This window comes from Lutjanus erythropterus, chromosome 2 (assembly GCF_056507025.1).
Source record: "Lutjanus erythropterus isolate fLutEry1 chromosome 2, fLutEry1.hap2, whole genome shotgun sequence".
NCBI lineage: Eukaryota > Metazoa > Chordata > Actinopteri > Lutjaniformes > Lutjanidae > Lutjanus > Lutjanus erythropterus.
This window is the reverse complement of record NC_139318.1, coordinates 17658467-17671366: the sequence shown is the minus strand read 5'-3', so window position 1 is coordinate 17671366 and position 12900 is coordinate 17658467. Positions and strand designations below refer to the sequence as shown.

General features: G+C 40.7%; 1 protein-coding gene across 4 annotated transcripts in view; it reads left to right on the top strand.

The window, feature by feature from the left end:
• plxna1b (plexin A1b) overlaps positions 1-12900 on the top strand; it is a 255750-nt gene that overhangs the window by 183981 nt on the left and 58869 nt on the right. For all 4 annotated transcript variants that reach the window (XM_084730314.1, XM_084730297.1, XM_084730306.1 and 1 more), the window contains exons 11-12: positions 3316-3412; positions 6871-7061. In XM_084730314.1, the coding sequence (XP_084586440.1) occupies positions 3316-3412; positions 6871-7061 (288 nt within the window). The remainder of the gene's footprint in view (positions 1-3315; positions 3413-6870; positions 7062-12900) is intronic.

The following is a 12900-nucleotide window of genomic DNA, read 5'->3' as shown; positions in this document are numbered from 1 at the left end:
CGTTTTCATGTGTTTTGTATTTATCATTTTTTATTTCCTGTATAGACTCTGCGATCAGTCTTTGATGCATTTTCTGGCATTCGTCTCTTGGAAACTGTCCCGCGTGCAGAATGCATATTTATAGTACAGTGCGCACATGTGTTTCTGTGGACATGTTTGGTATATGCGATAAAGGAATCTGCTCCATATTTCCTTGTTTGACTGTGGGCGTTCTGGGGGAAGGATGCAGGGGGAGAGAAAGTCCGACTGAGATTGATGGGGGAGGAGGTTTGTAAAGAGGTGGAGGGAAGGAATAATGAGAGGGAAGGAGGGAGAGGAAAAGGAGGGGATGGAAAAGGAGGATTGCATGAGTGGGTGAGGCAGAGGAATGTGTGAAAAGACCAAGGCAGACATGTCAGGGAACAAATTGAAAATGCCAATTTCACTTTAGCCCCCACCAGCTCAGGCGCTTACAGGCCGGCCCTGGCCTCTTATTCCATGTGTAAATGAATGGTGTCCACAGAATAACATACAATCACCCCTCTCTATCCATCTCGCCCTCACTATTTCTCCTTCACCCCTTCCCTTACTGCTGTATCCTCTCTCCACCTCTTTTCCCTGCCTGCTTTCTCATCCCTTCTTTTCTCCATCTTTTTTATTGTTTTGCTCCCGGCACTCCACTCACTCCACCTCTGTCTTTCCGACCCATCAGCCTTTTCAAACATTTTCCAGTCTTTTAAACATCACTTGTCATTTATGTCCCCTTTTCCCTTCTGCACTTCTTCTGCACTCTGTCCCAGCCACTTTTCAGATTGTTCTTTTCTCGCCACCCCTGACCTCACCTCCCCCTTTCTGTACAAACCCCCTGCATAACTTCAGTTTACATGTTGTGTTGTTTGTCCTAAGATACCAGATTCTCACACTCCCAGTTTACTTGTTTAGTTTTGCTCCATTCTTGGGTGTCTATCAGATGCTTATTATTATATTATTTGATCCCATAGGTGATCATGAAATCAGACAATATATCCATAAAAATGGTGATTAATGTATCTGGGAAATGGTAAGTTCCCCAAAACTGTATCTCTGACTTGTAACTAGTATACAGTAAGTAACTAGTGCAATCATTTTTCAGTTCCATTCAGTTAGCTTCCTGTAAAATTGCTCAGAACCTCTCTGGAGAGGCCCAACTCCTACTGAAAACATGTGGTTTAGTCTGTAAAATACACAAAATCCCAGAGGAAAAAAGTGATGTCTCCAAATTGCTTATTTTGTCCAACCAACAGTCCAAAACCCAAACTCTCTTCATTTACTATCATAAATGACAAAGAAAAGCAAGAAATCCTGAGATTTAAGAATTAGGGATCTACAAGCATTTGACATATTTGCTGGAAAGATGATTGAAATGATTAATTGATTGTCTGAGAATCTTCTCATATAGATTAATCAATTATTAAAATAGATTTCAACTACTCTCCGCTCACTCTACAGCTCCACTCTCCTTGGTACAAACGGTCATGAAGATCTAAGACTGTAGCTAATAATAATTTCCATTATTGATAAATAAGTATTTTTTCAATTGGTTTGTCTATGAAATGTCAAAAAATAGTGAAAAATGCGCCCATCAAACTGATTGAACCAGAGGACTTTAGACTATTTTTTCTTGAAAAATGACTTAAATTACTACATTTATCAAAATATCACAAATGATCTTTCTGTTGCTCAACAAATCAACTAATTGTTTCAGCTCTACGAGGGTCTAGTGTATCTGATCAGTTGAAGGTGAGCAGTGGTGTGTGAAGGTGTGAGTCCTCTGCAGCCCAGCTCCCTGGTGGAGTAAAAGTTTCTTCTTCAATAGTTCATGACTACCAAATAAACACCAGACAGCACCAATATGTGTCTGAAAACACATTTTTGAAAGACTTTTCCATAAAAATAGAGCAAAGTAGTAGTTCCTCTGAGATACGTGGAGTCATCTTCTTTTATTTGGATATCAGCATCTCAGCCTTCAGGGACCACTGAATGTAAATCATCCAATCACAAAAAGTGAAGAATGAATTAATCAGCCATTCATTGTGACATTGCTGTGTCCTCTCATTTTCTTATCTTCTCTATGCACATTTCTTGCCTCAAATACCCTCAAATTCACTATTATTGCAGATGTCAAGATAAATCTCACAGTATCACATTGGAGTGGCTGATATCACACAGTGGTGAAGTTGTAGCTAGATTCAATCTGCGAGGGCCCCATCGCCTCGGGCTCCGGGCCTTTCACATCGAATTTTATCACCACTCCACTAGAGGAGAATAGTCCTGCAATCTCTCAGCCCGAGGCCAATGAAGATAGTGACCATACCAGTAGTCATGAGAGTGACTGGGCAGCCTTTGACTGACAGAGGCATTAGGTTAACACAGCCTATCCCCAGTCTTACCAGCCGTCGCCCTCACATGACTGCAGCAGCCACCTCAAAGCACAGAACAGGCAATCTCTTGCTAGCTGGCATCTGTTATATGTTGTATCAAAGACAGTTAATGAATGGAGTAGTTAATAATGCAGAATGTGTGTCAGATTAGGGAGTCGTGGTGGGGGGTGCTTGATGAATGAGTATTTTCAGATGATTGTGTGTTTACCTCTGTGTTTGGCTGCTTTGCGAATGCGAGCGGGGGGAAGTGAGGAGACGGTGTAACTTCTAAAGCTGCATTTTATTTGCCGGTGATAATCGTGGCTGATAATTTATTTGTTCGGAGGTTGGGGAGGGGTCTCACAGGAGCTCTTTCTCTTGTTATTCCTTCAGTTAACACACCACCATCGCAGTGCCACTTTTGAAGCTTGTTGTCTCATTTAAAGCGATTCCATAAAACTGATTATGCCGACGACGAGTCAATTACATTTCAACTCTTATTAGTTCAGGATGCAAAAATGAAATTAGATGAGAATATTATTGTTGGAGATGTATTACGCTTTTCATTCATCACTGGAATGGAATGAGTCATACAGTGATGGGGATTCCAATCTCTTAATCAACTCTGCGCTCTGCCAGCCAGGCAGCGGCGGATGTGCTGCGTGTTAAAATCACAATATAGCCCGTCTTTCATCATTCATTTTTATGGCCCTTCAACAGTGTGAGCACCGCAGGGTATGACATTATGACCAGCCACTAGCTGAAGTGAGTGAGATCCTGGTATTGGCAGATTCTCTTTCTCTTTTACCAATTTAATATTTCATTAATAGGCAAAGAATGGCTTATAATGATGTTATTGGTGTAAGAATAATACTGTTCTAGGTGAAGATACATGACTGTGAACGCTAATCTTGATGTTATCTGTGTTATGTTTCAGTATACATATGAAGGGAATGACATCAGCGACCTGCCAGTGGATTTGTCTGTGGTTTGGAACGGGATGTTTGTCATCGACAACCCCTACAACATCAAAGGTGAGTGAATGTGGTGTCACACATTTAGGATTTCTTTTTTTTCTGATACTGGTGCTAAAAATGGCACAGGTGCCGAAAGGGTGCCCGAACTGATACATTTTTAAAAAGAGGAAGCTCAAAATGTTTGTGCTGTTTTTAAACAGTTGTTGCACAGTTCGTTCAGTGTTGGAATCCTTTTGATTGCAATACAGCCACCGTTTAGTTTGGCATTTTAACCATTTCTTTCTTTTTTTTTTTTTAAGGTACCTAACAGCTAACATTAGGCTTTTGTAATGTCCACACTATAACTATAGGACAACTTTGTCAACAGACCGAAGTTTCTCCGAAATGAGGCAATGACATCAATCTGTTGGTCCAGTAGGCACTGATCTTATAGAGAAGAGAGCATCACTTAGCATCTCATCAACATCATGTGTATAAACCTATAATATGAGATATTATAGACAAACACATTTCAAATGCTGTACTAATTTGTTAGGTTTTTTTTTAATCTTTCTCTCTGAGTCAATGTAGCATCTGAAAAAATAGAATCCAGGACCTGCAGGAAGTTGTATATATAGTAGTTGTGGTCCTGAAAGAACAGCTCCAGCTGCAGAGTTAATCATTTATATTATGACCAGAATCCCTCAGCCAGCTCACCCTTTGCAGCTGATATTCTTGGTCTATAAGGGGCTCAGGTTGTACCCTATGAGAATTTTATAATTGCTAATAGGTAGCAAATACGTAGGTAGTGGTAGCAGGTCACAGTAGTTACAGGCTGAAGCCCAAAGTGAGCAGGCAAATGACTGATGAACCTGAGTCAAATTATCATTTCAGGTAAATATTCTCTGTAATGGAGCATTAAATTTACATTTGTTGTAAAAAAAAAAAAAAAAATGGAGTCTAGGGTTGTGCATTATGCAAAGAGATTTTTGCCAATAAGTGCAGTGTTAAGATAGCAAGAACAGAGCTTTTCATCACACTTCAGGATCAGATTTTACACTGACAGTAAAACAGTGCAAGGCAAGATTCATCTATCACACAATGTTGCTTCAAAAGGCAGCTCAAGGTTTTGTTCCTTACATTAAAAAATTGATTAATAATTGATTTTCTGTTACTGAGAATCACCAGCTGTTGCACTTTGAAAGCTTGTTACTGGGCCTGAAGGTTCGTTCTTGACCTTAAAACAGAAGTTTGACAAAACAGAAAATTCTTACCTCAGATTGTTTTGTTTGACTATTGATATGGGTTGCTAGTATCTAGTTTTATTGTTTTAGTTATATTTCAACCATTTGTTACTGCAGTAGTGGTTCATATTTAGCAACTATATTTATGCATCAATACGCACAATGCTTTTAACATGTTTGACATCAGGTCTAAAATAATATGATGAAGGATATTACGAACATTTATTTTATATTGCAACTCATTTTCATCTTAATAATGTATATCGTCTCATCGTCATAAAATAATGGATATATTATTTACACCCCTATTGTGCAAGATTCCAGATGTTCACACTTAGGTTGAGAGGTATTATTATTAAGAATGTATGTAACGTGTATTTGCTTTTTAAACAGTATTATAGTGTATACACTGATGTGTAACCATGCCTCACCCACCAAACAAAGAACCTCATGTGTAATGATTGAAAACGTACACATATTCAATGCAGTACCGTGAGGGAAGACAATGAGATCATGTCTGTTGGATATAATTGCTGGTAGAACAGTCTTTATAGTACTGTCTCCATAATTACTGTGGCCTGTACAGCACAGCGGGGGTCTGTAACATTATTCCCCTACTGTGAGGTAAAGTAACATCATCGCCAGCTACCACTGCGTTCGATATGGCCTGTTGATGACAAACACGAGGAGGTTTGTGCAACAGAGGTTGTTGCGTTGTCTGGTCCTGTTTGTTACTCTTTAATGGTTAAAGAAACAGCAAGCCGTCTGGATGATTTTTCGTGTAGTATTTCATTATAGAGGTTGTTGCATCTCTAAAGTCTGTGAAGCAGCGTTCACTGCCATTTTGTCAGTAATGTAACACCACAGAGTCACTTTGTTCCATTTATTGACGTCACTCCCTGTAGTCTAAACGTACCAAGCAAGCTGCTGAAGTCTCAGATTTCACATGCACTGATGTGTTATATGGATGTGTTTGTAACTCACACCAGACATATGTGTCTGAACATACCAACCCCACTGCAGCCCATAGTAATGGGGTGTTTATATTCATGGAGGCAACATAAAATGCTTTGATAGCCAATGCCTCTCCCAAGGACAAAGTGTGTGTAAATGGCATCTGTTACATGCAGCAGCATTGACAGGGTACAATATCAGCAGTGTGCATCAGTGTCTATGCATTGTGTGTGTTATCTTCAGTCTAAATCTCCTGAAGTACAACTGTAGGGAACCTACAGCCCAAAGATATCTCCCCCTCTGTGTTGCTGCCAGCCCCCTCCCCATTTCTCAATCATGATAATCATCTGGTAGAGTGTGAGCGATGCTCACTTGTCTTAAATACTGATATGTTAATGTAATTAGAGAGGAGTCGTTTAGCAGCCAGTAATTGGTACAGGGTTGCTTTAAAGCTGCTCCATGACCAATGGGATTTGGGGATGGAATAGCAGCGAGGAAGGGAAAAAAAAAAAAAAAGATTTCACTGTACAATTCCTGAGGCCTTTGGGAAATAGTGCCTTAACTCAACTTCGTCTCAGTGACATTGAACAAGTTTTGGATTTTTTTTGTGTAGAAGTTGAGAAACTTCAAATTTAGTTGGTTTTCAAGCTGTTTTACCCTTCAGGTTGTTGTTTACTTGTGTAATAATTCAACACAACAACTTTATTCTCTCCCGAGCCTCATTCCACCCACAATAATCCTTTCTTATGGTTTCAAATATGTTTTATTGAGCCAAGAAAGTTATACATACAGTATACTTCTGTGTCAGCGCTCATTTATGAAAGAAATGTACAGTTGTAACACTATATGGTTACAGGAATAAAGGAGTGGACATTATCAGACATAAAGACAATGAAAAAGCAAGGAGAAATTTTCACATAAAGAAATAGTACATTGAATAAAAATGGTCAAAGATAAATTCATTTTTATATACTAAATTAATAAAGGAAACATTTTCCCACCTTGCTTGTGTAAACAAAGGTTACAAATCCAAAATGTGTAAAGGTGTGCAATCAGAGGTTTCCAGGTCTTATTTTATTGTCTGCCTTGTAAGGCACATTATATACTTTGTAAATGTGATGTACTGATTAATTCACATAGGACCTGTTGTTTATTTCCATTACATACATGGTGGCTTTTTTGCTGTGATGATGCAGTAGCAGAGGAATGGTTGTTGGGCTTTGTATAGTTTTTTAATGCCTAAGATTCACCCAGAATAATTAGTAAAGGTTCCAGTACTAGTGGAGTAATATAATCCTTTCTTATTACATAATTTTCCTCTCCTTCCTTCCTCACCAGCCCACCTGTATAAGTGCTACGCGCTGAGGGACAGCTGTGGGATGTGTCTGAAGGCGAACCCCAGGTTTGAGTGCGGCTGGTGCGTACAGGAGAAGAAGTGCTCCCTGAGGCAGGAGTGTACCCCTCCAGAGAGCACTTGGATGCACGCCACCACAGGAAACAGCCGCTGTGCACACCCCAAGATCACCAAGGTAAGCTGTGACAGTAAAAACACATGCTCACACATCATAACAGCCTACAGCAGCTCACTGTGCTCCTGAAGCTCAGCAAGGATACATAACTGCATGTATGCACCTGCAAGTACACACACACACACACATCTCTTTGAGCTGGATTGAAAGTGTTTAGTGCTTGACATGCAACAACATACAATACACCTTACTGCAGTTACTGTATAAAAAACATACAGAACTTTCCAAAGCTTTATTACCTTTTTTATCCAGGATTTAAAACATGCAGCAAAATACTTTTTTTTTTTTTTTTTTACAATGATCCCACTAAAATAAATTAGCAGAAAGTTTTTTTTCTATAAACTTTTCAGCTGACTACACAAGTAAAAGTAAAACCTCATGAAATTTCTTGCCAAAAAAGTTAACTGACGCCGTCTCCACTCACATGAACACCCTGAGGTCTGCGAGGCCAGAGAACAGCCCACTCTAAAATCAACATTGCATGGTGCTGCTAAATCCAGAGTTAAAGAATAACTCTTCTCTTACCACTGCTAAAGTTAAAGCCAACACTTCAGCTGTTGTTTGGTGCCCGTCGCACAGCAACTCAGCCTCCTACACAACAAACAAGTCAGGTTTTTGTCAGAGCAAGGGTCAGAAATGGGTTCAAGTGACAATACGGCCTTTGTAATAGGTATGACTACCTCGTCTTCGGCAAACTTTGAAACTGAAGACTTGCTTTTTGAGAGAAGTCAGAGGGTTGCCAAAGACAGCTCATTAGTGGAACCAAGTTTTCCAAAAGAGGAGCAATGTCTACCTGTGCTGCAGTATCATTGTTTGGCCTCACTGAGTGAGAGGGGCATCATGGGAGGGGAGGCGGCAGGGAGGAGAGAAAACTTAGAAGCCATCACCATGACTGCAACCACAACACAGATGGGCTGGCCAGGAGGAGGCAGTTCACACACACCAAGACTGAACACACTGACGTGATTAGAGATGATGGCTCCACACACACACATATACACACACACACACACCTGAGGAGGCAGAGAGGATGGTTGTCTGCAGTGTGTGTGTGCGCAGGGGGGAGACAAAGAAACAGAGAATGTGGTAGTGTGCTAATTGTGTCCCACCATGGGCGCAGAATGTGTGTATATGTGTGTGTGAGTGTGCATCTGACAGGCTGGGTGAACGAAGGCGTCTAAACACCATGGCGTACCCATCTGTTGCCACCGGTAACCGTGGCGGTAGTCCTCGTCTTACTGTGACCCGGGTCACCATCCCTACACCTCAGCACTGGGATGACGCACACGTGCACGCCCTCGCAAACACACACAGTGTGCACGCTTTGAAAGACGTGTGTCTTGATGTTGGACCCTTTCACCAGTTCTCATTCATCCTTCCCTTCTTTTCCTTCCCTCCGTCATTCCTTCTCAAGCTTTTAAAGGAATAACAAGGATTATTTGTCTTCTGCATGCCTCCGGTGTAAGGAGTGGTTATTGGAGTTACTGTTGCCTTTCTATCATTTCGAACCAGTCTGGCCATTCTCCTCACCTCTGGCATCAACAAGGCATTTTTACCCAGAGATCTGTTGCTCAGCAGTTTCTGAAATACCAGCCCATCTGGCACTAGCAACCATGCCACATTCAAAGTCTCTTAAATCACCTTTCTTCCCCATTCTGATGCTCGGTGGCCAGTGAGTGTATAATGGCGGTTTCCATTTTCCTTTTTTTTTTTAATCCAAGCCTATGAATAAGCACCTCCCCACAACCCCTCTTCAAATAATCCAAACTGCCCCTTTAAAATTTCCTTCTTTGAATTTAATTGTATCTCAAATAAGACAAAGCATCATCTCAGTCAAAATGAGTGCAATTTCTCTGCTTTTTTAAATGAGTGTGAAATATATGTATGGTTTATAATGCATGCCCATTTCAGCAATGCAGACTTTCATGGCCGGAGCCCTCATTGCGTTTCCTGTGTGACACGGGTTCGTCTCTCTGAATGCGTAATGGAGATATTGGATAATTGGGGCACTGGCACATAGATAAATCCTCTCTCTCTTCTTGCTCGCTTCAGTTATCTCTTTGAAACAAGCGTACAGAGGCAATTGGGTTGTGTGTGCGTGTATGTATGAGAGAGATGTGTGTGAGGGAGGAGGGGGTGTGTATGAAGGGTTGAAGTGGGGATGTGTGTGTGTGTGTGTGTGTGTGCGTGCAAGCATGTGCTCCTGCATGCATATTGAGAGGTAAATCCTGGCCTCGGGGCAAGATGTTGGTGGCAGTCAAAAAGCAGGCGTAGAAGAGCTTCAAAAACAGCAGGAGGAGAAACCTACTGCAGGTTTGAGAGCATAGAAGAGAGACAAAGAAGAAAAGACATAGAGAGACACTGGAGGAAGCGTTATCATCGAGCCGTGATGCCAGCCTCACCTCTCTGCTCCACCTTTGACATTTTCAGTGTGACATTTAATGCCAAAAGAACATCCACGGGTGACAAAGAAAATCTCTCCCCTTTTCCTCTGCCATTTCATCCTTCAGTTGTCTCAAAGAGCATCACATCCAACTCACAAATTGAATATTACTCCAGTTATTTTCTGTTCGATCAAATCCCTCTTTCCCTATTTGATCCCCCCGTTTTTTAAATTCTTTGTGCTTTATTCAGGCTGTTTTGTTTGTTATTGCAGCATGCTAGGTATTGCATGGCCATTAGCTAGGGGATTAGCCCCCGCTAATTTCATTTGGACTGGAGAATGTGTGTCCGACCAAGAAGGAAACACCAGGGTTCCCACACATTCCGGAAAACCTAACAAACAGTTGACTGGTTTTCCAGTCATAGAGAGCACATGGAAAATGGTTAAAAATGTTCTGGAAAATCTTGTGTTGTCCTTGAAAATTATTTCAACATTTTCCTATTTTCTTTAGACTAAGAATAAACTAGCCTATTAAGTTATCTATTAAAGCTCAACAAAAGAGCCAGTTGTCAATTGACAGGCTAAGTTATGTTCAGGATCATATTAATGTTCAAATGGTAGATTATGGATGAATAGGCTGATTTACTTAAAAAACATAATACTTGCCATACATAGAGCACAAATGGCTCTAAACCAAACGTGCAACAGAATACACTGCAAATAATAAAAATATAATAACAATAGCAGAGCTTTGAATATTCACTCCTGGATTTCACATGCCTGATTTCACAGCGACTTTTTTAAACAATTGTGATGTGGCTTGGCTTGGCAGCTTGTTTCAGTGACAATAAAACCACACTCTATTCAGGGTGTTCTGAGTAACCTCACCAAAAAGGCTCAGGATTACAAAAATTCTATCAAAGTGTGCTTTATTTCTAAATGAAGAAGTGTATCTGGGTGATATTCTACAAGAAACAAAACATTTTTGGAGCTGAAACGGAGTCAAAATAACGAGCACAACACTAGAAAATGTAAAAGTGCATAGAGCATTGAAAAATGTCAACAATGACAACCCTTGTGTTCTTTTTAGTAACCATGACAAAAATATTAAATAATAAAACATTGAGTCAGTTCCTTGAGACGTACTTGTATGATGTTTGCACAGGAGTCTGCTGTGATTGGTGGAACTCGTGGGACGCTACAGTAATTTGTCAAATTTGTGGAAAACTGTGGTGATAATTGCAAAGTTGCTCAGAATTCACAGTGATTGGTTGAATTAGCATTAATTGTTGCATTCACAACTTTCTGCGGGGACTGATTAAAACAAGGCAAGATAATTTTTTTAAAGAAATAACAGTAAGAGGAGACAGTAGTAAAAGTAGTGTCATTAAAACAAATAGAGTTTGGCCATATACTGAAATGTTTCTACAACACTGTGATTTAGTTACAGGAGTGAGTGACAGAAAGTCAGCGGATGATGCAGACTTCCACACAGAGTAACATACTTGTGTTACCACGATCCCTATGTTTCATACCAGCTAGATCATAACTGAAAAAAAGCCCGGGAAACGTCCTAGAAAATGACCCCTATAAAGGAGCGGGAAGCCTGACAACATAAAGACATACATATTATACACACATATACAGCTATCCAGAGCTTTCAGAGCAGCAGGCATCCAATCCATTTGGTCATTTGTGAATGTGCTACTGCCCATTTCACGTTGTTCAGTAGTGTGCAGTTGGGGACCGTTCCACTAATGGCTCTGGCACCTAAGCACTGCTCTCAAAAACATGACAATGGATGTTTTAGGCTCTAAATGATTGGTTTTAGACATTGTAAGAATTTGGCTGTTAGGCTGTTAAAGTGCTGTTGTTATTGTGCTGCATTTATTCTCTGCACTGACATTGTGCACTAAGATTAATTAGTTCTCCTTTCACAACAAGCAAACGCACAGTTTTTGTGCACACAAAAAAACAACACACTGGCTCCCACACACAAACACATCTCTCTCTGAAGAGCGTACACTAAGATGTAAAATGGTTAAAATCAGAGATAAAATAAGCTACAACCTCCAATGTGTGGCTTGTATGGGATCCTCAAAATCACATTCACACAGACAGTGACACACACAAACACACACACACACACAGATTGTCTGGCGCTCTCTCCCAGTGTAGTGCAGCAGTGTCCTAGTACTGGCCTTGGATGCAGCCTGGCCCTCCATCATCCATCATCTCCTGCCTGCTTTCTCCTAGGGGATGGGAAGAGCATTACAGCTAGCCCTTAGAAACCAATTAAAACAACACAGGCCATGCCTGTGTGTGTGCGTGTGTGTGTGTGTGTGTGTGTGTCTGTGTGTGTGTGTGTGTCTGTATGTATGGGGTAGGAGGGTGTGCATTTTTAGTATTTTAGCATGTGGCACACTTTTGCGCTCTGTGTTTGTTTGCTTCTTTGTGATCTTGCGCATATGAGAAAGTGTTTTGTGTTATGAAAAGTGTGTGATTTTGCATGGAGTCATGCCTTTGTTCTGTTTCCCAGCTTGTGTACTTGCGAAAGGCCAATGATTTCCCCCTCATGTATTGTTAAGCTGTAATACTGGCCTTTGCCAGACTTCTTTGTCTCTCTCTACCTCTATTTACTTCTCACTTTTGTCTATTCTCTTTTTTCATGTATCATCTTGTCACTCTCCTGTGTTCCAACTTTCAGCCATTTATTTTCTTTCCTTTATCAACCCCTCAGATCCTTTTCACTTTCCTTACATTTCCTTCCTCCCCTTCCTCCCTCCTTTCCATGGTCATTCTTCTATCCTGTACTTGTATCATCTGCCCCTCTTCCTTGCACTTTCTGTCGACCAACATAGAACGAGATGTCTTCCTCTTTAGAGGCCAGTATCGACCAGGACTCTGGTTTTTCCCATTGTTTTTCAAAGCTAAGCAATAAGTCTCACCGTTGCACCATTGTGTTGCATGAGGTACTTATAGATAGTCAGTTCATAACCTACAGCAGGTGCCCATTGACACGTACTCAGTTTGGAGAAGCAGAGAGGGGCAGCAGCAGAGAAGCCCAGCAATGCTGTGTATTTTCACCACCTAAAAATTATCAATATGATTTTAAGTGTACACTATATTTAGAATATTTTCACCACTTTACTTTGCCACCAGACAACCGGTTCTGACAGGAAGCTACTGTTAAATAGTATTGCCCGATATCTCTGTCTTTAAGCTGAATAAACTCCAAAGGCAAAACCAGTAATTTTATCTCACAGGAGTTACTGGCTTACTGTTGCCTCAGTCTGTTAGTTTGTGTTATTGTGTGAATCTGATCTATCCTTTTACAACAGCAAAGCCACAGAATAATACTAACAAACTAAAAAATCAAGGCAGGGATAGACCAGCAACTCCTACGTTCTGCAAGGTAAAATTACTGATTTCAGCAATAGAGTTTGGTTGGTTTAG